Here is a 26,850-nt window from a genome sequence, read left to right as displayed (position 1 = left end):
CAGGGCGTTAATAAGGAATCTTGCAAGTTCTAGATGCCTAAAGTCTGTTGAACAGTTTTCTTTTATTTGATCCGCCTGTGGATCCTTTACTTTCCGTGTAATACTTTGACATTACTTTATATTCGGAATGTAATATATTTATCTTTTGCTTCCACTGTGCATTTATATATTGTGTTGTTTGACCATGATGACATCGACTACGTCACGATACTCCCCACCGAACCCACCGGTGATACATGGAATTTCGGGGTGTGACATATTAGGGAGACCATTTCTCGCCACCGCACAAGCAGTGGTAGATATGAATGACGGAACACTTACTTTGAAATACGGGGATGCTGAAGTAAAGTTCGGGGTTGGGAAGAGAATAGAGGACGATGACCCGGTCAATTACATGAAGGTTATTGATTCAAGTTTGGATGATGCTCTCCGACGGTGCAACATGGGATGCAGAACATCCCGCTCAGAAAACATATAACCTTGCCTTGGGTCTAGCCAAGGACCCTTATAAACGTGGCGCACCACGGAGGCAATCCGCGGAACTATCCTTAGTTTAAGTTTAATCTTTTAGTTTTAATTTGCAGGAATAAAACACACTCATGGTGGTCAAGGATGACAAGGGAAACGAGAAACATAAACCCATGCACGAAAACAAGGCACCCGACAACAATTTCTCCCTTACAGTAAGTTCAACACGACCCCGTGCTGAACACCCTGCAGGCAAATGCCCAGTTCAGGTAACTGGACACGGGCCGTGTTCACCGAACACGCCCCCGTGTCCAGGCTTCTGTTTCTTTTCTTTAATTATTGTTACTGGCACCTGAACACGGGGCCGTGCCCGGTCCCCACGAGGCCGTGTCCAGACTGCCAGTAACATAAATTTTTGCTTTTAAACACAATGTTACACATCCAATCAACCTAAAAATTTATTTTTGGGACACATTGAGGACAATGTGTAATTTAAGTGTGGGGGGGGGGGGATGCTAAAACCTTGAATTTTGCAAGTCCTAATAACAAGCCTTACACAAAACTCTATTGGAACCGCTAATCAGCCCAAATTTTTTCAAAATTTTTTTTTATTTTATCTTGTCTAAGTTTAAGTTGGGAATTCTAAGACTAACAAGGTTATATTTTTATAAGTTTACAACCGATAGCATCGTGATAAAAAGAACCAACATAAGAAAATTATGAAACGGCATGACAAGCTTAGTTAAAATTCGATTATATATACTCGATCACATAAAAAAAAAACCCATTCCCACAAAAGTGAGTTTTTGAGCCTTTATTGAGCATACAACTATACATCTTTAAACTAAATGCTGATTTTTCGTTTCTTGTGTGAATAGCCGCTTGGTTCTTACGACTCTAGAACTTGCCATGACAATTCATTCCCGGTCTTTACCAACTTAAACCCAAGTAAGTAAATGATGGAGGCATTAGGACTAACCCTTTTTCTTTCAACACCATTATTTTTATTTTTCTTTTCACCTACCCAAAAATTCCCCCAAGTTAACCCCTTTGAGCCTAAACCTTTTTCATTTCTTAACCCAAAACCCTTTTTACCCACAAAAAACCCTTTTTATTTTTACCCTTTATTTTAAGTAACAAGCTCGGTTTTCATGTGACTAATATATATATATTACAATGAAGTTAGAAATAAGCAAACAAAGCTCCTCAAACAAAAGCTTGTTTGGCTAAATACTTCATTTAAAATAAAAAGTCACAAAAACAAAATGTTTTACGAAAACCGACGCTTTTTACGACTTTCGCCCTTTTCTACTAACCACTAACCCAACTACCCACCTTTAACCCAAGCCTAACCCTTCACCCAAAAAGTCCTCTTGATATTTACAAAGGTATAGAGTTAAAAAGGAGGAGGATTGATTGCTTGGCAAGCTTATGGTAGGAATAAGTTCCATGCCGCTCTCGAGTGATTCACTAAAAATACACCTTCGGCCAAGTGTGAGTGATTTCTCCCGTGAGGTATGTGAACTTGTATATAAATGGAATTTTAGAAAGGCATGTTATGCCTTAATAAATAATTTACCTTATGAAAAGTTTTTAATAAACCATGACGAATAGGATTGTAAATAAGTAAAAATAAAACCTAAATAATCTTGGAAAATCCCGACACTCTATGACAAACCCAAAACCTTCTTTTCTACCCATTCCATTTGGGAGTGTAAGCCACATATTAAAGAGTTTTGCTTGAGGATAAGCAAAAATTCAAGTGTGGGGGTATTTGATGTGTATAAAATGCAACATATAAATTACATCAAATGAGGCATAAAACTAACCCTTTTTTAGTACTAATGTTGGAAAAAGTGTGTTTTTGTCTTCCTTTTGTATTTTCAGGATTAAATGAGCTCAAATTAACAGAAGAAACAAAAGGCAACTAAATCTAACATAAATACAAGAAAAGGAACAAAAGTGGATTGCCCGACCCCTCGACAGCATCCTCCCAAGCAAAACAGAGAAGGTAGAAGACTGAACACGCCCCGTGCTCAGCGAGCACGGGGCCGTGCCCAAGAAGCAGCAGAAAAGACAAACCTGTAGAAGCTTCTATTGCTCACCATGGGGGCGTGCCCAGTGAACACGGGGGCGTGCCCATAGTACTGCATGCGCATTAATTGTAATTGCGAATTACAATTAATGAGGAGAGATAGTGTCAGATAGGCACAGGGCCGTGCCCAGCGGACACGGGGCCGTGCCCAGGCCTCTGTTCAGCCTATAAATAGGAGTGCTTGGCTTCATTTCAACTGATCCCTTAGCACCACCTCTCTCACACTTCATCCACCACCCACCACCATCACAACACCATCATCCACCACCATCATCCATTGTCCATCATTGAGTGTGTGAGTCGTCTCGGGATCCAAGATTGATCGTAAGAGTTCTTGACAATCAAGGCCATGTTTGCCTAAGTCTCTTACATCACTTGGTGAAGACAAGTGTTTAGTATAATACTTTTTATTTTTAATCTTTTGCACTTTTTATTTGGTTTTGTATTAATGACTTTAATAACTAGTTGCTTATGTTGAAGGTGACTTTTCCTTATCGTTTGTCCGTGGTGTCTTGGCATTATTTTACTGTCTATATAAAATAAAATATTTTCACCATTCATATCTCCACGGTCTATATGAAGGTATGTTGGCTACCTGGTCGGGGGTTAAGGGAACGGTTTGGTAAGGGTCTTGCCCTTGTTCAGCGTTTAGAGGTCCTGCAAGGGACCTGGGTCAAATTTAGTAGGATCTCCTTCAATACCCAAAGGTATTGGATGGCGGGGATCCAAACTCTTTGACCCCCTCATAAGTTAACTACTACTAATACTATAACCCGGCTATTTAGGACTGTATCCCTGCTGACTCAGACTACTTAGTCGAGGGTAACGTCACCTCCAAAAGAGGGGCCTACCATAATTTGCATTAATAACTTAATTCATTATCTTTCAATAATCCGACCCTTTAGGATTGTATCCTTGTTGACTCAAACTACTGGGTTGAGGGTAACGTCGCCTTCAAAAGAGGGGTCTACTACAATAACTAAGATAATCTCTTAAACAAGTGCAAAAGTGCGAAAATAATCAAAGGTTATACTAATACACGAGTCGGATCCAAGTGATTCATCTTGTCTATCTGTTTTTTATTTTTATTTCATTTTTCAGCATTTAGTTAGTTTTATTTTCTTAGTTTAAAAATCTTTTTTCTAACATTTTGATTTGATTAGACGTTGAGGATAAACCGGTACTAAAAGCTCTTGTGTCCTTGGACGACCTCGGTATCTTACCAACACTATACTACGTCCACAATGGGTGCACTTGCCCATATGTGTGTTTAGTGTTAGTAAATATCGTGTTTTATAAATTTAAAACTTGGCTAAAAAGTGTAAAAAAGGCTTAAAATATATACCAAAAATATATTACACTACACGCACATCACCTATATAATCTATATAAAAATAGAAGTCGAGAAATCGACAATTTTGGCTATATATGCGTGTTGTAAAAGTTGTGTGTTTAATCTATGTATTTGATTATCAATTATCTGATACTAATAATTTACACCTATAATAATTACTAGATGGAAAACGTGAATAATGAACCAGTTAATGAAGTAAACCAATCTGAGCAGAATCAGGAAAATCAATATATGACTAGGCAAGATATCGAAAATATTGTCTCTCAAGGGATAGCCAATGCTATTCCAGCAATCCTGGCTGCTGCTCAGAAACCTACTGAACCTCAACAAATCATTCCTAGTAAACGTACTTCAGAAGATAACGATAGTAATAGCATAAATGGAGGTGGCAATCATGACGATAATAATCCACGACAGGCCCCACTCCCTAAGAAAATGAAAGCTGCAACGCCTGGTTGCACTTACAAAGAGTTCCTTGCCTGTAAACCAGCAGAATTTGCAGGTAATGAAGGGGCAACTGCAACACTGCGTTGGTTAGAGAAAACGGAAGCAGTAATTGCAATAAGTAAATGTGCCGAAGAAGATAAGGTGATGTATGCATCAAATTTGTTCAAAGAAGGGGCGCTAGAATGGTGGAACACGGTATTACAAGCAAAAGGAAGAAGGATGGTCTATGCTATGAACTTGGAAGAATTTAAGAGTCTTGTAGAAAGAAAATTTTGTCCTGAATATGAAAAAGATCAAATGACAAATAAGTTCCTAAATCATCGTATGACGGGTGTAGAGTGTCGCGGTTATACTTCGACATTCTTTGAATATGCTAGAGTGGTACCAACACTGGCTTCGCCAGAACCGGTGCTCATTTCTCGCTATATTTGGGGACTAATTAGTGAAATCCGTAACATCGTTAAGGCTGCGAGACCACGCACTATTGACGATGCTGTGGAATTAGCTAACACCCTAACTGATGAACTGGTACGCACAAGAGATGAAAACAGGAAGAAGGAATTGGCTCAGAAAATTACCCAAGGATTTCGTACGGGTAATAATAACAGCTTCAAAAGAAGAGGAACGGGGCAATCTTCAACCCCGCCATTCTGCAGAAATTGCAAAAGGAAACATTTTGGAAGATGCAATGTAACCTGCAATTTTTGCAAATCTGTAGGACATAGTGAAGAAAACTGTAGAAAGAAAACCATAATCTGCTATAACTGCGGAGAAGCTGGGCATTTCAAACCCGAATGTCCTAAATTGGTTAAACCAGCAGATAACAAAGGCAAGCCAGCTGACGGAGCTACTAAGAAGAATGCCAGAGCATTCCAGCTGACCACCCAGGAAGCAGAACTCATTCCAGATGTGATAGATGGTACGTTCTTAGTTCATGACGTGTTTGCAAAAGTATTATTTGACTCTGGTGCAAACCAAAGTTTTATCAATACTTCATTCTGACACGCTCTTAAATTACCCTTAACCACCCTTAGGCAGATTTTTACAGTCGAAACGGCAGATGGGAATTCTGTTAACATAGATAAGGTTTTGCAAGAAGGAAAGATAGAACTTTTAGGTGATAAGTTCTCTGCAAACCTGTTACCTATGAAATTAGCTGGATTCGATGTAGTGTTAGGAATGGATTGGTTAGTAGCCAACCATGCTCGAATCCTTTGTGATAAGAATTCAGTAGAAATTCGTACCCCTACAAGAGAAGTAATTTTAATTATAGGAGATAAACCTCGAAAGCCACTGAAATTTATTTCAGTAATGAAGTTGGCCAGTTATTCAAGAAAACAAGAAATGGTGTATATGATTTCTGTAATCATTAACACTAAGAATAAGGAACTTCAGGACATCCCGGTAGTCTCAGAATACCCAGATGTCTTTCTGGAAGAATTACCAGGGTTACCACCTGATAGAGAAGTAGAGTTTAGAATTCATCTAATTCCTGGAACTACACCAATAGCCAAGGCACCTTATCGATTAGCACCCACTGAAATGCTAGAACTGAAAAAGCAATTAGATGAATTATTAAGCAAAGGATTTATACAACCTAGTTCATCCCCTTGGGGAGCACCAGTGTTGTTTGTTAAGAAGAAGGACGGATCCATGAGAATGTGTATCGATTATAGGGAATTAAACAAGATTACAATTAAGAATAGATACCCATTACCTAGGATTGATGACCTTTTTGATCAATTGCAAGGAGCTAAGTATTTTTCTAAGATTGACTTACGATCCGGATACCATCAATTGAAGGTACAAGAAGAAGACATACCTAAAACTGCTTTTAGAACTAGGTATGGTCATTATGAGTTTACAGTCATGCCCTTCGGATTAACAAATGCACCTGCAGCATTCATGGACATGGTGAATCGAATCTGTAAACCGTATCTGGATAAATTTGTAATTGTCTTTATCGACGATATACTTATTTATTCCAAAAGTCAGGAGGAACATTGCGAGCACCTGCATGCACTCTTAACTTTGTTAAGAAAGGAAAAGCTTTACGCCAAATTCTCGAAGTGTGAATTCTGGCTGCAAGAAGTGCAATTTTTAGGTCATATGGTGAATCATGAAGGTATTCACGTAGATCCTGCTAAAATAGAAGCAATCACCAAATGGAAGGTCCCATAAACGGCTATGGAAATTAGAAGTTTTCTAGGCTTAGCTGGATACTATAGACGATTTATTAAGGATTTTTCTAAAATAGCTGTACCCTTGACTAAGCTAACCTGTAAAACAGTTAAGTTTGAATGGGGACCTAGACAAGAAGAAGCTTTTAAGATTTTAAAGCAAAGGTTAACAAATGCTCCAATTTTAGCCTTGCCCGAAGGAATAGAAGATTCTGAAGTATATTGTGATGCTTCAAAATTAGGATTTGGATGTGTGTTGATGCAACGCAAAAGGGTAATTGCATATGCCTCCAGGCAATTAAAGAAACACGAGGAAAATTATACGACTCATGATTTAGAATTAGGAGCTATAATTTTTGCCTTTAAGATTTGGAGACATTATCTGTATGGAGGTAAGTTTACTATTTATACAGATCATAAAAGTTTAAGGTACATATTTGGGCAAAAAGAACTAAACATGAGGCAAAGAAGATGGATGGAAATCCTAAGTGATTACGACTGTGATATTCAATATCACGAAGGAAAAGCAAATGTAGTTGCAGATGCTTTAAGTCGTAAGTATCATGAAAAGCAAAAGCGAGTCCGTGCTCTCAGAATAAATCTGCAAATTGATTTAATGGAGCAATTGAAGAAAGTTCAAGAAACCGCAATCAAAGACGATGCTGAAGGAATGAAAGGATATATAAAGGAACTAGAACAAGGAAACAATGGAATTTGGAGATTCCACAAGAAAAGAATTTGGGTACCTAAGCAGGAAGAATTAAGAAATAAGATTTTAGAAGAAGCCCATAAATTTAGGTATACCATGCACCCAGGAAACAATAAGATGTACCAAGATTTAAGAAACAATTTTTGGTGGATAGGAATGAAAAAGGACATAGCTGAATACGTATCTAAGTGTCTTACTTGTTCACAAGTTAAGGCAGAAGATCAGAAACCTTCAGGACTACTACAACAATTAGAAATGCCTGTATGGAAATGGGAACTCATAACAATGGATTTTGTTACTAAGTTACCCAAAACCAGAAAAGGTAATGATGTAATTTGGATAATTGTGGATCGATTAACCAAATCAGCTCATTTTCTACCAATAAAGGAAACCTTTAGCATGGAAAGATTAGCCAAATTGTACGTAGACGAAGTAGTATCCTTACATGGAGTTCCACTCTCCATTGTATCGGATAGGGATAGTCGGTTCACTTCCCATTTCTGGACTAGTTTCCAAGAAGCAATGGGAACCCGATTAAATTTAAGTACTGCATATCATCCTCAAACAGACGGACAAAGTGAAAGGACGATACAAACCTTGGAAGACATGCTCCGAGCATGTGTAATTGACTTAGGTGGTAATTGGGATAACCAGTTACCCATAATTGAATTCTCCTAAATAGTTATCATTCAAGCATCGAAGCTGCCCTATTTGAAGCATTATATGGACGTAAGTGTAGAACTCCAGTATGCTGGGCAGAAATAGGAGAAAGTCAATTATCAGGTCCTGAAATCGTACAAGAAACACTGACAAGATAACTCAAATCAAGGAAGACTGAAGACGGCTAGAGATCGCCAGAAGAGCTATGCAGACAATCGCCGCAAGCCACTAGAGTTTCAAGTCAGAGACAAAGTACTTTTGAAAGTTTCTCCTTGGAAAGGAATAGTACGATTTGGTAAGAAAGGAAAGCGGAGTCCAAGATACGTTGGACCATTTCCAATAATGCAACGAATAGGACCAGTTGCTTATCGTTTACAACTACCAGAAGAATTAGCTGGAGTACATGATGTATTTCATGTATCCAATCTCAAGAAATGTTTATCTGACAAATACAGGTAGTACCTCTTCAAGATGTAGAGGTAAATGAAAAACTGAAATTTAGAGAAACCACTACAGATAGAGGACAGAAAAGTCAAATTTCTCAAACACAAACGACTAGTGCTAGTCAAAATCAAATGGGATTCAAAGAGAGGACCAGAATACACTTGGGAGCTGGAATCAGAAATGAAGCGGAAATATCCTCATTTATTCCAGTAAATCTCGAGGACGAGACTTTTATTAAGGAGGGGAGAATGTAACAACTCTCACTAAAATTAATACTTAGTATGTTAATTGTCTATTAAGGAAACCCTAATTGAGAAACCCAAGTAATTCTGCTTAAACCCTAAAATTTTCAGAACAATCAGAATCAGGATCAGGGCCCCTAAAACTCAGGGGGGTAAACCCTAGTTGACGATTATCTAAATAACTTGTTGTCGAAATTGAATTTTACAAAACTGTCGATTCAGCAAGGCTACACACGCAAAGGGCTACCCTATGGAGTAGGGTGACCCCTCGCGCTACGCGAAGCCCAAGGGGGTACCCCTCGCGTCACGCAAGGGGGGTCAAAATTCGTGTATAAATAGAGGGCATTGGCAATTGAATTTTGGCACTGAAACGACGTAAAAACTCAAAGTATACGCTGAGTTATAGCAGAAATAGTCCTAAACACACACAAATCACGAATCGCTGCCGCAAAACAGGGTAATAACTCGATCGCTATTACGATTCAACGTCCGATCGATTGAAACTATCCAACGATTGTTTGAGTGCTGCTCAAATTGGGTTTATACTTTGTTATTCATCGTGATTTCGACAGGATGTTTGAGTGCTACCCGAACTCGGGCTATACTCTGTCATTCGTTGTGAATCCGCTGGATATTAAGTATCGCACTTTGTCAATCGTTGTGAGGGTTTAATCTCGTGAATTGTCGTAATTGCTGTATTAGTTACTAACCCAGTTTGTGTGCATTGTTATTTAAATTAGGTTAAACAAGGCCAAATCAGTAGGATTATACACTGCTCGTTAAATCTGCAATGTGAGTCATTCTCTTTTTATCAACTGTTTTACAAAACTCCAAGTTATTTTCAAAGTTATAATTACATGGATTAAGTCTTTGTAATCACCAAATTACAGCCGGTAGGGGTGTGCATGGGTCGGTTTGGTTCGGTTTTTACTATTAACCATAACCATAACCGCTAGTTTGGTTATGGAGTTTTGGTAACCATAACCATAACCAAACTTCGGTTATGGTTAATCGGTTATGAAGTCGGTTATGGTTCGGTTTTGGTTAATTTCGGTTAAGTAACCAAGCAAGGTTTAAAATAAATAGGATTGTACATGATTTGAACTAAGCTTGAGCCTATTTATTAAGATAACAGAGACTAAACTTTTTGGTTAAACTACTGATTTGGGGTTCTTTTTAATAAGGTAATTCTCAAACAAAAAAAATTATGGCCATAACACCTTAATTCTTTATCAAAATAAATGGCATCTACATCAAGATCATTTTGTTACTAAGATACTTTTATCTTAGTAAAAACACTCTATATGGTTTTGTAAAACACAAATCCATTATATAAAGTTAACATTACAGGTTCGGTTTCGGTTATATCGGTTAACCAAAGCTTCATAACCATAACCATAACCATAACCGATTGAGCGGTTATACAAAGTTTCATAACCATAACCGTTGGTTATATTGGTTATCGGTTATTAGTGGTTCGGTTATGTCGGTTATGGTTCGGTTATCGGTTATGGTGGTTAATTTGCTCACCCCTAATAGCCGGTATGTGGGGTTTTGTATACGTTACTTGATAATCTTCACCATTGGACAACGAGTTAGCCAAGGGTTGATATGACCATAGTCACAGACACCATTGGACGAATGGGCCAATGGGTCGAGTGACAAATACTGTGGGTAGTTGGTTGATATCAGAAACATTGTAATCGCTCTTAATACTGTAAATTATAACAAATGTGTCGTTTTCAGTAAACTGAATGATTCACTCAGTAATTTCCCCGCTGACAAAACCTTTTTCAAACATGTTTCAGGTGATCTGTTGTGAGAAAAAAAAGTGTCGTGAAGCACTACAAGCTTAGAAAAGTGGCTCAATATAAATAAATAAAGAAACATGTTTTGTAAAATAAAGATTTCCCAGTGAAATCACTTTATTGTAAATTACGGGGTTTTATCGCTAAATTATGTAATAAAGTAAACGGGCAGTTTTAATATTAAAAGATCCTGTCTTAAAAGACTTCCGCTGTCGCTTAAATTTAATACCACGGGATTTTCTGCCTCGCGGATCTAGACCGGGTCAAACCGGGGCCGAGGGCCGTGACGTTATACGTCTATAAATTCATTACGGATGTGCCCATTACAATTATCATACCGAAAATTTGATTTACAGTCCGAACGACTAAAAGTCACTATGCAATTATTCGACCCACTCTAACCTAACCCATTTTATTATCGTCTCACTAGTAAGCCTATGGCGCCTTATACCCACCATCCGGGGCTTATCATCACCCGCATTTCCTTACCAATCCCATGGCTTAATGCTCTTGTGATTGTTATCGCCATTGCTAACGATTAAAACACTAGTACTACAATTTACACCATTATTCGACCCGTTGGCTTATCTTATGGAAATCCTCCAATATGATGACTACCAAACGGTTTCTTACCAATTCTAATCCTATTAATTCAAGTAACGATCATGGTCACTAAAATCAACGCAACTTCTATTCTACAATGCGACTATACATAGTTTAACAACTATCCACTTAATGTAACAGGTCAAGTTACATACCTTCAAAGCACACCCTTCAATCGTGAATCAACACCGGCTTGTCCGCTCGAAGCTCTGGCTTCCTTTCCTATAGAGTTCAATCACTTTGCATTTAGATCCCTTTGTTTCACATGTAACACATAGTTTACCATTTAGTACAATTTATGTGTTTTTGTTTATATCTCAACAATTTGCCTTCTATTTGGCATTTTCACAAACACTTTAAGGGCAGGTTTTTATATCATTTATATTCAAGTTCATGGCTTGTTATTTAGCTAAAATTAACATCAATTAAGCTTTCATATATAAAATTTAACATCCATATTTCAGAAATCTCTTTCTATGAACCATATTACACTAGAATAATGCTCAAAACCCTAGTGTTTATCAATTTCTCACAAAACCCATAAATCACCTTCAATGTGTTCATGAAATTCCCAGAAATTAGACATGATTTCACATATTGTTGTCTAGGTTTTACTCCTAGACACTATATCATTCCTATTCTATCCGAATAACAATCGTGCATCATCAAATTTTGAATTCCCTAAATTCATGAGAATTTCAAGTAGAGAATTTTTATCAAATTTAACATACCTTATGATCTCTTTCAATGAGGATCACTCATCTATGCTCGATTTTCGTTTTGGACTTGATTTGAATCTTCAGTTTGAAGGTTTTGACAAGAACTAGGGTTTTGGGGAGCTTGGGATCGCCCCCTGCTTCTGGTCGATCTCAGCAACACACACACTAGTGTGTTTTGAGTTTAATTTTTTTGTTTTATTAATATTAGTTTTCATTTGAGCACTTTTGGCCCTTCAACTTTCATTCTTTATTTATTTTAACTCTTTAACTACTCACAACTCATCATCTAACTAGGTTAATGTCATTCCTACTTAGTTTATTATTTTTATTTATTCAAATGTTATTGTATTATAAGAATTTGTATATTCGGGGTGTTACACTTTGAGATATCGAAGTAGCAGTTTCCTTATGTTCCTTTCATGGATTGACATGAATTGGCTCAACATGTTGATCGAATAGGCGATATCCGGTCGTGTGGCTTGCAAATATAGCAAGCGCCCAATAAGTCGATGGTAACGAGTGGCATCGGCTTTGTCACTTTCACTAAAATTATTGAGTTTCAAGGTTTGCTCCATGGGAAAAGGAACTGGGACGACATCCGATTAAGCCGCTATATCCAAGAATGTCGTCGAGAACATACTTTCGTTGGGTTAAAACCATGCCATCAGGTGTTCTAGCAACCTCGATTCCTAGAAAATATATTAGGGGACCAAGATCCTTAATGCTGAACTTGTCATGAAGGTAGTTTTTTGTTTCTTGGATTTTGCCTAACATGATCACCGGTGATAATGACGTCATCCACGTAAATGAGAACAACAACAAAACTATCATGAGATTTATAAGTGAATAGAGAGTAGTTAGCCTTTGATTGCTTGAATCTAGAATCAACTAGAGCAGAAGTGAACTTTTGGTACTAGTTTCGAGAGGCTTGTTTTTTAAGCCATACATAGATTTCTTGAGGCGACACACTCTCGTTTCGTTTTTCTTTGAGAAGCCATGTGGGATTTTCATGTAAACCTCCTCTTTCAAATAACCATGTAGAAAAGCATTATTGACATCGAGTTGTTGAATAACCCAATTTTGCTTAACTGCAACCGCAAGAAGCGTTTGAACTGTCACAAGTTTTGCAACCGGTGCAAAAGTCTCATGATAGTCGACTCCCTCCATTTGTATAAACCCCTTTGCAACTAAACGAGCTTTATATCTTTCAACATCACCGTTTGGCTTATATTTGATTTTGAATACCCATTTAGAATCGATGGCACGCTTTCCTTCCGGGAGTCTTTCTAGGCTCCATGTTTCATTGTCTTCAAGAGCTTTAATTTCCTTTATCATGGCGTCTATCCATTTCTGATCCGACAATGCCTCATGAAAAGTTTTCGGCTCATCACGATAGGCGATGGCTGCTAGGAAAGCTTGGTGGGATTTAGAAAAATTCTTATAAGATACATAACAAGAAAGAAGATGTACTGTTGAAGAAGTTCGACATTCTGTGGGACGCGAATGGTCTAAGGACAGTGGTAGTTTGACCTCAAAACCTTCATGACGTTTAGGCTGCAAGATGGTTCATTTTTCTCTTGTGCGACCAGGTGGTGGCTCGTTTTTTTCTTATGTGGCAGTTTCTCCAGTAGGCTCGGTAGAGCCTCCAATGGTTATTATTGGGCTCATTTTCTTCCAAGTGACCCATCAAAATTAGTGCCCACATTTTCTAGGGGAGTATCCTCATGGGCTCCTCGTATTGAGTCGCCTGGATCTTGGTGGTCAGGTTCTGGCATATTAGGGAAGTCATGGGTAGGCTGTTCATTTTTATCTAAAACCCGAAACCCGTCCTGAGTTTAAAGCCACCCGAACCTGAATTAGCTAATAACCAAAAAACGAACCCGAGAAGCCCGAACCCAACAGACCTGAACTTTAGTTGGTTCGGTTATCGGGTCACTTTTATCTGGCCAAAATCCGAACAACCCGACCCGAAAAACTCAAAACACAAAAAACCTGAACATTTATTGTTTTTCTTATAGAAGTATTTGGTTTGGAGTCTTTAATATATGGAACATTAAGTTTTCGGACTTTTAAATATTATAATAGCATATTGTCAAATAATGTAAAAAAACATTTATTTTTATTTTACAACTAAACCAGAAACCGAACAACCCAACCCAAACTAACGTGAACTCGAATAAACGAAACCCGACTAATCTGAACTTTAAATGGGTCGGATGTCAATTTTCCCCAGACAAAAGCCCAAACACCCGACCCAAAAAACCTGAAAATGAAGAAGAAACCCGATGAACACCCCTAGTCATACTGTGGTCACCTACATCCTCTTCATCTAAACTAACTAACTGGTGGTTTAAAAGTACTTTTATTAAGATCCTTTCCTTTAATATGCTCAAAAGGGAAATAATGCTCAATGAATTTGACATGTCATGAGTGAACAATTTTTGCATGCATGACATCAAGAATTTTATGCTCTTTAGTGACTTGAGGATACCAAGAAAACACTTCCGGTCTCCCCCGCAATCAAACTTGTCGCCTCCTGTCTCATTACTCGAGTAGTAGGCTAAACACCCAAAAACGTACCCGTTCATAATCCACCGGTCTATCAAAAATGATTTCATGTGGCATTTTAACTTGCATCTGCCTTGGGTAATCAGAAGCGTGAATATAATATGGTGAACTCGGATCGATACCCTTCGAATCATTGTTGTCTTTGTTTGCTGAGTTATCGTCGACAACCATGATTTTGGTGGAGGGTTTTCGGTTTATTGGTTGGAGATAACCTGCCCTATTACCATAAAAAAACCAAAGTACAAATGAGAGGCTAAGGTTTTTTTTATTCAAACTTACAGGAACATACGATATACATATATATATATATATCACCAATTAATAAAAAGAAACCAAACAATTAGGAAAGAAGTACGAAAAATATTTTTTTCTTTTATAAGTTTGACAAGTAACCCTTTAATATTCAAGGTATATTGTTCTCTTATATACTCGATGCCTAAATAACAGTGTTAGCACTCACGGTTATTTAGTTACTCGAAATCTTGCACACTCAATAGTTCAATCGGCTTATAACCATGAGGGGTTTTACATGCGGTGATTTATTATATCTTGGGTGACGATTGGCCATCTATGACAATTTTGATTAAACAGTGAGGCAAAATTGTTTTAAGGATATAAGATCACTCACCTTGAAGCAAGGATCACGGTTGTTTCTTTATATTTTATACCCTAATGGTTATTTTTGAACTTAAAACCAATCCATTCTAATCTATGCAAATCCAATAATAAATTTATAAAAATTATAACCAATCTATTTGTCCATATCTAAGAGTATATATGTACAATAATATTACCGACTTTCCTTAACATAATGAAAAACGAAAGGAGAACTAAGAACACGAAGAAAGGTACTAGTGTAAATAGAAATATGCACAAAAGGACAACATTAACAAAATAAAACTACCTAAATTGATCAATAATATGCACTAACCTCCTTAGGCTAAAGGATGTAGGGGTCATGGTTGAGACATGATTTGCCATCTAGGAACATGAATGGAAGACTACACAACTCACTTCCCTAATCCGATTTGCATGGATTAAACCATGACAACCATGGTCCTCATTTCCTTTTTTCAAGAAATCATTTCCTTTTTCTTTTGACAAAGATAAATTAAAATAAATAAGGAGATAGTGGTTTGGGTCATGAGTGGTTTTAGATGGTGAATTAGAGGTGGGTGACATGGCACTGACGTAGAAGGTAATGGTGATCATGAGGGTCGTGACCAAATCTATAGCCTTAGCATACATACAACCACTTTGGTAAGGGTAAATACGTCTTTCTTGTACCGCAGTACAATTATTGTTGTTGTAAATAACAAGCAAATTGTTGATGTAGTATGTTGATACTGACCAAAAGTTGAGACATAACTCTTTTGGCATCTAGGTTAATATTATTGTGTATGTATCATGTTTATATAACAAGTTCATCCCCTTTTTGCTGAAACATAGAAGCAATTGGTGAAAGAAGCAACACCCAACCCACCCATACATATCATAAATCATTCACTTCTAGAAAGAAACAACAACAGATTCACAACTTTCCTTTTCTTGCCAAGAGTATGGGTAGAGGGAAGGTACAACTAAGGAGGATAGAGAACAAGATAAACAGGCAGGTAACTTTCTCAAAGAGGAGAGGTGGCTTATTGAAGAAAGCCCATGAGATTTCAGTTCTTTGTGATGCTGAAGTTGCCTTAATTGTCTTCTCCAACAAAGGAAAACTATTTGAGTTTTCTACTGACTCTTGGTACCCTATTCTTTCCTCTTTCATCCATCTATATATTCTTATTTCAAGTAGGTTTTTCTTTGTTAAAATTTCTCCAGTTTTGTTTCCATAAAAATCATACTCAACACATAAACTTAAATTAAATAAAAGCAAAACAAGTAACTTGATCTCATTCTTTTGTGGATCATAAAATGATCAGATGAACCAATAAGTTCAGATCTACAAAAATATGTTATGTTTTCAATGTAATGTTATGTACGAACTATGTAAGTATCATCTTTTATCTCTTGGGTTTCGATGCAACAATGATCTCATGGATAAACCAATCTAACAGTGGACAATATATACAACACTCAACTTTAACTTGATTTTCCGAGTTACTTTTTATATTATGCTTCATATATTCTAATTTAACTTGATTTCAGAGTTACTTTTTATATTATGCTTCTAATATATTCTAAAAATAAAGATTCTAATTAAGAGTTAAGGATTGATCTCTTTCTGAAATAATAATCATAAGAAAGCTGTTTAGGGTTAGATCTTATTTTTTTATATGTTTTCTCATTAAATTAAATTATTATTTTCTTGTAAAGTTTAGAAAGAATCCATAGCAACTTTTGTTATGATACAAAGTAAATTTGACATGTCTTAAATGTGCGCTGTATATATTTTTATATGCAGAGATTTAATAATTTTTTTCCTGTAGAAAAATATACATTTTGTTGGGATGTATATCAATTGCTTCCAGTTAATGTTTTTGTTATTACTTTTTATTATACGTATAACCTTTTTGACGATAAAATTTAATTTTGCTAAAAATCCTATGAAATTATATAGTACTTCCATACTGAACAAAAGGGTTATTAGTTGTCTAATTTCTACACTGACTAAAAGGGTCTCACTGAATCATTCCACTTTTACGGAAATTAGATTTTTAGATTTTTAGATTTAGCAGAACTCTCTCTCTAGGGGTGATCATATGTTTTTGATTATGCTAAAGCCAGATGTAATTCATTCTGACCTTTTGTTGCCTTTGCAAACTGTAGTTCAGTTCCTTGCAAACTGCAGCTATAAATTTTCTAAAACAAATATGACAATATATATTGTGGCCACCAAGTATTTAACATTCCATACTGAGGCCACTGAAACTACATGTATTTGCTTTTGTTTATGTCAGTTTTATCCAAAAATGCTAGATAACAAACAATTATCACTACCATGTGCATGAGCTCTTACATATTGTGGTCTTACACCATGAATACTAATTAGCCCGGATATTGTACGTCGTCCGGCATGTTTTTAGTTGGATACAACATCTATTTTTAGTTGAATTGATACAAGGTATATATAATTGTTTCGAATGGCAACACTCCCTAATTTTATACTACTTCAATATCCACAATAGGGTTTGGACGCTCACCACTTTGTTGAAGGGAATTCAACAAAGACATTGGGCCTAATACCCTTGGCTAATACACATATGCACAATGTTAGAAGTCAAATGCTTGGGTACTATGATATTCTTGTTGGCATAGACCCTTTGATCGATTGACACAAACATATGAACGGACTCCTTCTACTCTTTTTGTATTAACAAAACCGAAAAACAAAACCACACCACAACAAAAATCCTAACCCTTATTCACTACTAGAAAATCTGAAACTTCTTACACCAATTTTCCTAGAAAATGCGTCACAAAACTGGTTTTTCTACGCATTTATGACAAGCACCTGATGTAGGAAAACAGCTCGTAGGAAACCCGTTTTCTACACATTTCCTACACAATTTCCTACATATTTTCTACGAAACTACTACGTCGCAAATTGCTACGAATTTCCTACAATATATTTAATTATTATCTTTGTAGGAAATTCGTCATAAAGGTGTTGTAATCTGTGACGAAAAAAAATTGTGTAGGAAATTTGTGTAGCAAATTGTCCCTTTTTCTAGTAGTGATTTGAATTACCAATAACATGCATCCTGCTCTAATTCTAACTTCTACTGATGAGTAACATATTATCACCTTATGTTTCCAACATCAAGATTAGCCACGGTACAATAACCATTCATATCAAGTTCCATGTTTCTTTCAAAACCAACCAATTCCTTCATCATATATGAAGAGTGGCATTTTCAAATACAGATTTCTCCATGAACTAGTTCATATAGTATCCTCGTAGGATTTACTTGAACTATATCCCAATAAAACTTTTACTCATGTAGTGCATATTAGACACGAAAATCTTTTCCAAATGTCGAGAAGTGGAAGGAAATCGTGGAAGCACATTCGCTCTCTCGTTTTCGATCTATTCTTTTCATCAATCTTCTAAAAACAATTTAAAAAATCTTTGCAACTATAGCATTCCTGCTAGTAATATATTGGTTATTAGAGTAAAACTAAAACTTTTGTTGCAAAATTAGACACTTCATCTCCATGTTTATATTCTTCCTGATCCACCTTTGTCTTTATTATGAATTTCACAAGTGAATTTTCTTTTCCAATGGAATAGCTAATATTCGTACTTCCCTTTCAGGGCAAACCTCCTACCTTATAAGTTTGTTTTGCACATTCTAACCTAACCTTTTTTTGTACTTTTATGTCAAAATATTTAAAATAAAAGATCTAATGTTATACATACTCAGTTAAAATATCTAGAGGTAATACATACCATATGGTCTAAAAATCATGGGCCAACACAACTTTCTTGTGCCTTAATTTCTGATTTTGCTAAGATGTTTCATGCACACCATAACTTTTTTGAAACGTTAATCCCACCTATAGGACTAACACTTAGCTAGTTAATTATTTGTCCCATAGGGGAAGGTTCATTTGAGAAGAAAATTTATTTGAGAAGAAAAAGAACAAAGGGTAATTTTGTAAAACATTAAATAGTTTTTTCATTTATCTCATTTATTATCATTTTTGACTAATTAATTAGTCATAAAGACTATTATCCTCCACACTAACTTTTTTTTGCCTACACACATCAAAAGTTATCCTACATATTTCGAAATTCATCCTACACGTTGAAATTTATCCAACAAAACTCGTAATTTGTTCTACACAACTCGTAATTTATCCTACACTTTAAATTATTTTATTTTATTTTTTTGAAAACATATATATTTTGAAGATAAATTACAAAAAATTTAATGTATTAGCTATTAAAGAGGAAGACTACAAATTAATGAACTATGTAAATTTACCAATGTACCCTTGTAGTAACATTAAATACTTATATTAAATGAAGTAAAATAAAGCATTCTTATTGGTTGAAATTTGTTCTTTTTTGTTCTTACAAAAAATTTCTTCTCATTTGAACTCTCCACTTGTCCCATATCCTCCTTTTTTTTTTTTGAACGGCCAACAAACTCAATCCCGAGCACTCTCGGGGCACCCACCGGACAAACGGGGTACTCCGAGAGTAACCCGAGTCCACCACCAATTCCGGGGAAAACCCGGTAACCCACCCGCCCGTAGGCACCACGGTGAAATTAACGGTAAAACCCGTTTGGCTCAAGGATCCAACCCAGGTTTCCCTGGGTCTCCTATCATTGCCCACCAATGCCTCAATCTGCACCAAGTGGGAGTCGAACCTGCATCTCTCAAGAGAAATGCAAGCCCTCCACCACTTGATCTAGAGATCATTGACATATCCTCCTTTTAACTTGTTAATTTTTCATGTTTAGTTCTTTAATAATCATCATTGACAGCCCATTGGCATTCATTTTTTTTAAATGTATTTATGAACAATGTTTATAAATGACCTTAAGTATGGTCTTAGTCAAGCTAATAGCCTAATAGCCTAAGTTTATGTTTGTGTGTCATAACCTCCTATGTTATTTTAGTTATGTCCTTTTTAGTTTCAACTTCTCTAACGTTTGCAAAATATTGTCCATCATGAGAATTAATTACTAAGAGGTATTTGTATAGGTCTAAAACTTTATGTATTTTGTTCCTTTTATCTTTTAACGATCCTTTATTCTTTATTGCTAGGGATTAACTCCTTCCCAAGTAGACGGATACACTTTTTACACTAAGCTAGACAATTTGTTACTTACCGTGAGTATTTGTTGACCTCACTTCTAATACTGATATTCCCTTGTAATTGATGTATCTAATAGTTTCTCTTCAAGCCTTAATTCTTCTTCTTCTTCTAGTAATCACTAATTATAGTCTCTTCAGAAAATCTTCTTTTGACCAAAGAAAACAAAATAAAATATGTGCCCAGATAATCCTACATCACCCCAAACTCAAACGGTTGTTTGTCAGAAAAATCAAAACGGTCATTTAAAGGTAGGGGACTACGGCGTAAGCCCTAACCTTCAGATGACGTGAGTAGTTGTGCTGACCTGGTCAAACACATGAAGCAGACAACGGACAAAGTAAAGAAGCGTACCCAGCTTTGATGGTCAAATAGTAACGTGGAAAAAACATCTTGTAATAGCAACCTGTAGAGGGTCTTCAAAAGTTAACATACTTTGGTAAAACACTAATAGGACGAGGAGGTCGAAAGTTGTACTTCACATCCTTTGTAGCCGAGATCTTTTGCGGTGTTTTGGTGAGGACTGTGAAAGCTACGTATTTCTCTTTTTTGTGTGAACTGAAACTGGGTGAACGACGTCAGTCATCCGACCTTCATGACATATAATGGCGACTGGAGTACTTATCCACAAAAAGGTTGGAAGTGGTTCTTCTTTCTAGGGGAATGGTTACCTTTCTAGGTGCTAGAGTCATGTTTCATTGTTTCCAAGTTGTTTAAAGCTTCTTTTCCACGCAAATAAGTTTCCACTCTCTTAGTTGCTTCATCCATGGTTTGTGGAATATTATTGTCATGGTTGCAAAAGTCGCTAGGCGCTCCCTAGTTGGAGTTGAGAGTACTTGGGAAGTACTCGGCCTAGGCGAAAAGTACTCGGGCCTCGACATCCTACCTTGTAGCGAAACTCAGAGAGTAGTCAGCCTCTGAGACCTTGTTTTACAGTAGTGATTCTTGTTAAGATATTCGACCACCTGCTTTGGCCGAACGACATTCATTCATGATGCTGGATACCCTTATATTCTATGTTAGCCCACTCTAGCACAATCCTTCTTTTTGTACCTTTCAATGAAGCTTCGGAGATCCCCAACTTCTCTTTGCTAGACTTAGTACAAGACGTCAACATCTTTTGTGTTTTGAACTACAAAGGAATTTTATGTTCTAAGTAGCGCATCCCCACAGTCAAAGCCAACTTGTTGCTGCAACAAATATAGGTCTAGGGAGAGGTCGGACGTTCCTTGCAGTATCAGAGCTCGATATTGGTCTTACTAGGATGAAAGAATCATTAGTTTCACCGTAGTAGGGGGACTCCAGCACACAACCTCTAGCGTGAGAATAAGTTAGCTATTCTTTGCGATTGGTAATAGAAAGAAAGAGTTTAACAATTTAGCATGATGAAGTGGGATGTGAAGTGAAATGCTTGAGGTGCCTAAGGCACCCTTATACATTGGAAGCTTCCCGTGCAAGCACTCGGTTGCTTCTTAACTACTTCAGGTTACCTGTTCTCCTACTTATTTGCTTTATTTTTGTAAAGAGCTAAAGTCCACTATTTGGACAAAGCTCGTTTACCTGGGTTGTGACTCATGTAGGATTTAGTGTTTTGTCAAAGTTTATTGATTTTCTGAAGATCCTCTACATGTCACTATTATAAGAGGCTCTTTGCATGTAACCGTTTGACCATGAGAATTGGTACACTTCTTTGTTTAGTGTGTTGCATGTTTCATGCATTTAGCCAGGTCAGGGCATCTACTCACATTAAATTTGTTTGTTAAGTTCGCGTCATATTAATGTAATAGTTAGCATATTATACAACCATCATCGGAAGAGAGAATCACCTTCCATAAGGTCAACTTTGGAGGAGTCAACTTACATAAGTTCTACACGAACCATCCTATAAGGAGAGGCAGGGTGGCAAACAAATTGTGCGTGATGGAACAATACCACGCGTGGAAGTTGGCAACATACCACCGCCACCAACATTGTTTAACGTGTGATGAGATATTTCCGTGATAAAATCAACGCGTGATGGAGGAAAGGATGTGAGGGGGTGTGAGGGTTTATAGTTGGGTGTTGTGAGTGATAGGCATTTCCACTAAAAAAGGTTGTGAGTGATGAAATAATGGTTGATGACATGGCGGAACTTGATTGGATGTTGTTAGTGACGAGTGAGTGATGAATGATCACCACCCCCTCCCCCTAGTTAACGTAAAAAGGTGACTAAGAGAATACATCTAAAGTTGCCATGTGCCTAAGTTAACTAACGCCTTAGCTGATCAACACCTAATCTGATTACTATGGTGTCTAAAGTTGTCTCATTCTAGAATTAACCACTTAACTGCTCTTGTCAACGCTAAAAAAATGTTATTATTATTTAATCATAAACTTAGGTCATAAAGGGGTCTTAACTCTTAATTGGTGTGTCGTTTCTAAGTGTCACGGATTTGGGTGTTTCTCTTTGTTAGATAGTTTTATCAGATTAAGGTTTATTGGTGTGAGCCCACGGGACCACTTTAATAAACCTTAATCAGGTAATACTATCTAATACTCTTTGCCTCGTGGTTTTCCGGTTGCTCCTAATAGTTGCTTTACTAATACAAAAAGTCCCTGACTATTTTTGGTCTTAGGTTGCTCCAATCTGTTAGTATCACTTATCTCCAAATATAGGAATGCAAATGCCTTTGTTCATACATCAAACATCATATTAAATTGCTAATTGATCAAAGATCCATAATCAAATAGAGTAGCTGATCAACCACACTACTAGTTCTTACTCCAATCATAAAATAAAATGCTACAATATTCTCACCTAAAGCCGTCAGGTTCTTGGACAACTGATGCTAAAACTGGACTTGTAAATTCATTTAATGTTTGTTTGACTTGTCATAGCATGGAGAGCATCTTGGAGCGATATGAGAGATATTGTTACTCCGAAAGACAACTAGTCGCAACAGATGCTACTCCGGTACGTACCCTAGTTCATATTATATTTCACTCATGATAGATTTTTTTATTTACTTTTAGTTATACAATTCTATGTATCCACAGAGAAGCTGGACCCTAGAATACAACAAACTTAAATCTAGGGCTGAGCTATTACAAAGAAATCACAGGTTTGAGTCTTTTTATTTTTGATAAAAAGAAACATTTTTTTCATATTCAAAACTTCTTTAGGAAAGAAACTGACTGTTTGGAGCACTTGGTTGTGTAATTAACTGTTTAATTAGGCACTATATGGGTGAAGATATCGAGTCACTGAGCTTGAAAGAAATCCAAAATTTGGAGCAACAGCTTGATACTGGACTTAAGAATATTCGTGCAAGAAAAGTACGAAAGCATGCGCGCCTAGAGTATTTAATTAATTTGTTACAAATAGTAGTTTTAAATCATAGATTAACTAGAAGTTTTGTCTTGCAGAACCAACTCCTGCATGAATCAATCAATGAGCTCCAGAAAAAGGTGGCATTTTTTTCCTTTCCTTTTTTACTTTAATACTTTTAAAATGTTTGTAACTTTTTGTAGTCTTTTTTGCTACTAGGGAAAGGCCATACAGGAGCAGAACACTACTTTGACAAAGCAAGTGAGTGGAGATTATATTCTTATTTGAATTAAAAGAAACAATAAAGTTGTTTTTAAGTTTACATCTTCTGATGTTCATCTTCCATTTCCATGCATGACCATACTTTAAGTTTTTAGAATTTCCTAACTGTCACATAGAGCAATAATTAAGTGTATAAAATGCTCATTCCATGAATAGCTCAAGGAGAAGGAGAAAGACAAGACCATACCGCAAAACACTCAATGGGAACAACATAACTATGTGGACCATGATACAACCTTCTTCTTGCCACAGCCACATCCCGCTCTCAACATCGGGTAGTCATCTGTTATATACATATCCATTAATGTTTCTGATTACAAAACAACCCTGTATTGTTATTCTTTTGGATCAATACCAAAATCTGGACTATCCTTAATTATGTTTAACTTGTTTTGATATGTGGTGTAGAGGAGATTACAACCAAGCTACTACTTCTGCTGCTAGTGGTGGTGAAGGAGCTGATGGAAGGACCAGCCAGCTGGACCTCAGTCTGCAGCCAATATATTCGCACCACCTAAGGTGCTTTCCGTCGTAAAATGATCTCATGAGTCGTGACCTGCCAATGCATTAATGATTATGAATAATGGTTTTGTTAATGACATATTAACGAAGAAAGAACAATATTGAACCATCAGCAATCAAGTGATCTATGTACGATAAAATGGGATCAACATAAACACGTTGGATGTTGATTTATTATGTGCTGTGTGACTATTTATGGCTATGTCTTTTGTTACTGAACCTAATGCATATTGGGTTTGGCTAATATCATTATATTGTAGGATGTAACATCAATAACTCTAACTTAATCTATGTAATATCCTTTAGGTAACTAAGTAGAAATTTGTTGTTCCATCAATCTCATTTCGACTTCAAGCCGAACTTGTGCAAAATTGCATAGAGGTGGATTAAAAAGGACAATTCAAGCCAAGAGTGTGTGTCATCAATGTAGCCTTGGTTGCAATTAGTAGACCATCTCTAATTGACTACAATGCCCCGTGGATACCTGTTGGCAAATCATTTCTAGAAACAGCAATATTCTAGGGAGGTTTCTTAACTTAATTTTTTGAGTTAAGTACATAGTTAGTCCCTGTGGTTTGCACAAAATAACATACTTAGGTACTAATAGTTTAAAATCACCTTCTAAGGTATTAACTTTTCATTTTGTAACGTTTGGAGGTATTAACTTTTAGGGTATTAACATAGTTAGTCCCTGTGGTTTGCACAAAATAACATACTTAGGTACTAATAGAATGTGGGAACCGGTTGACAATTAAATCCTAAAATTAACAATTCAATAGAAACGAATCAAACCATTTAAAACATTAACCAAGAGTTGCAACATTCAAAGTTCAAACCAACAAAAATAAAAGTAGCAAAGCAACAATAAAAAATTTCAAGCCATAAACAATCTCTAAATAAAACTATTACAACCATCGTGTTGACAATTAAAACAAGCGATACACTATTTATATACACATTTACAATTCGATCAACATTGATTTGATTATTTTTGTTCAATTTTTATTTTCACATACATAGAACCATATGTATGATCAGAAAGCAAACATCTAGAAAGAAAATATATGCAATCATAAAAAAAGGTCATGTAGAATAGCGTATATGTACTTGCAGGGTGTTGATGGAGATGAACTTGTAAGATAGCAATTAGGGTTAGGGTTGAGAGATGGAGAAGAATTAGAAGATGAAAGATGAGATCGTGGAATGAATATAAGAAGAGGAAATAAGAATTAGAATGGTCGTATGATGTTGAAAACCCATTAATAAAATAGGGTTTTAAATATTTATAATCCCAGCTGGTTCTAGCGGTTCTTTAACCGGAACCGAACCGGGAACCGTTTTTACCCAAATCTAAGAACCAGAACCGGACCCTATATCCAAAAATACGGTTTGGATATAGCGGTTCCGGTTCGGTTCCCCGGTTCTGGCGGTTCTGAACCGTATACTGCTCAGCCCTAGTACTGATTTTAAACTATTAGTACCTAAGTATGTTACTTTGTGCAAACCATAGGGACTAACTATGTAATTAACTCTATTTTTTTGTTATCTATTTTTGCATGCTAAATAAGAATTGATGTCTTTTAACACAGATACTTTTTATCACTTATAAACTTAAAGTTACGAGAAAATCATGATTTTTTAATGTATTTTTGCATGCTTAATAAGAATTGATATCTTTTAACATATTATAAACTTAAAGTTACGAGAAAATCATGAAAACAGTCGTTTTTAGGTATTTTTATGTTTATAATGGACTAAGCATGTGTGAAAATTTTGCATCTTCATAACCATGAAAGTATTCGTCGGTATAGTTATTTTCAGTATAAATAAAAAGTTGTTAGTAATACTTCTTATAAATCTTTACAATTTAAATTCTAATAATATTTATGAAATTTTCATATCATGACATATCTAGCTACAAGGAGAGGGGTGGGTTGAGAATCATGACTAGTACTTGTGCTCCTTGAACTTGTCGGCTTTGTGGAATGCTTGCGCTTAATGTCCAACTATGCCTACAGCTCCTCCATGTGCGTGACATGATGCTCATTGTTAAGTAATACAAAATGGGGATCCATAGTTGTTCCGACCCAAATAGACGACTCTTCTTTCTGACTTATTACTCTACTCCCACGGTTGTGGGTCATCGTCTAGTCTAGCATTGAGCTTTGCATCTCTCTTGATATAATTAGGCATACATCTCTTGTTGTTTAACAAAACGAGAAGAGGGTTACATGATTTATAGAAATTTTGACAGTATAACTGATGTAGTGCGTGGTACGATATTGAAGATCAAACACGTTGATTCTGCGAATACCCGTGTAGTTCTTCCCCAACCCCAAAATTCAACCCAAAGGGCACAGAATTTGAAGTGAAAATCAGTTTTCTCAAAATTCAAGTCTGATTGTTCAAATGACTAGGGCAATACATCAATAGAGACAGAAATTCGAAATGGGCCTAAAAAAGACAACGGGCCAAACACAAGCCCAAAAACAAAATGCCCAAAATACTTGAAAAAACATAAAAATGGAAAAAAACTAATAGAAATAAGCGTTTTTTCGGCCTGGATGATGACCCAAACCGCCTGGTCACACGCCCAAAACGGACCCCCGTAGCCCAAGTTAGAGCCATTTTAGTGAAGCCCCTTTTGTTACGCGATCTTGGGCCTCCAAATA

General features: G+C 36.4%; 1 protein-coding gene across 2 annotated transcripts; it reads left to right on the top strand.

The window, feature by feature from the left end:
- Positions 1-15,644: 15,644 nt before the first annotated feature.
- Positions 15,645-24,422, top strand: LOC110894535 (truncated transcription factor CAULIFLOWER A). 2 transcript variants are annotated; one of them, XM_022141756.2, is made up of 8 exons: positions 15,650-16,041; positions 22,945-23,020; positions 23,104-23,168; positions 23,283-23,382; positions 23,473-23,514; positions 23,594-23,635; positions 23,813-23,931; positions 24,065-24,422. In XM_022141756.2, the coding sequence occupies exons 1-8, from the start codon at positions 15,857-15,859 to the stop codon at positions 24,189-24,191; spliced, it is 756 nt and encodes a 251-aa protein (XP_021997448.1). In that variant the 5' UTR covers positions 15,650-15,856; the 3' UTR covers positions 24,192-24,422. The 2 variants fall into 2 exon arrangements, with proteins under 2 accessions (XP_021997447.1, XP_021997448.1); XM_022141755.2 differs by having other exon boundaries at positions 15,645-16,041; positions 23,283-23,514.
- Positions 24,423-26,850: the final 2,428 nt, after the last annotated feature.

Source organism: Helianthus annuus, chromosome 12 (genome assembly GCF_002127325.2).
Source record: "Helianthus annuus cultivar XRQ/B chromosome 12, HanXRQr2.0-SUNRISE, whole genome shotgun sequence".
Classification (NCBI taxonomy): Eukaryota; Viridiplantae; Streptophyta; class Magnoliopsida; order Asterales; family Asteraceae; genus Helianthus; species Helianthus annuus.
The sequence above is the reverse complement of the archived record's forward strand: the minus strand, read 5'-3'. Positions and strand labels throughout refer to the sequence as shown.

What these genes read in the sequence shown, in the direction of transcription:
- LOC110894535 (XM_022141755.2), top strand. Translation starts at nt 15,857, where the DNA reads ATGGGTAGAGGGAAGGTACAACTAAGGAGGATAGAGAACAAGATAAAC. An exon ending in TCGCAACAGATGCTACTCCG is followed by an intron (nt 23,021 to 23,103) that starts GTACGTACCCTA and finishes ATGTATCCACAG; the next exon opens with AGAAGCTGGACCCTAGAATA. An exon ending in TCAATGAGCTCCAGAAAAAG is followed by an intron (nt 23,515 to 23,593) that starts GTGGCATTTTTT and finishes TTTTGCTACTAG; the next exon opens with GGAAAGGCCATACAGGAGCA.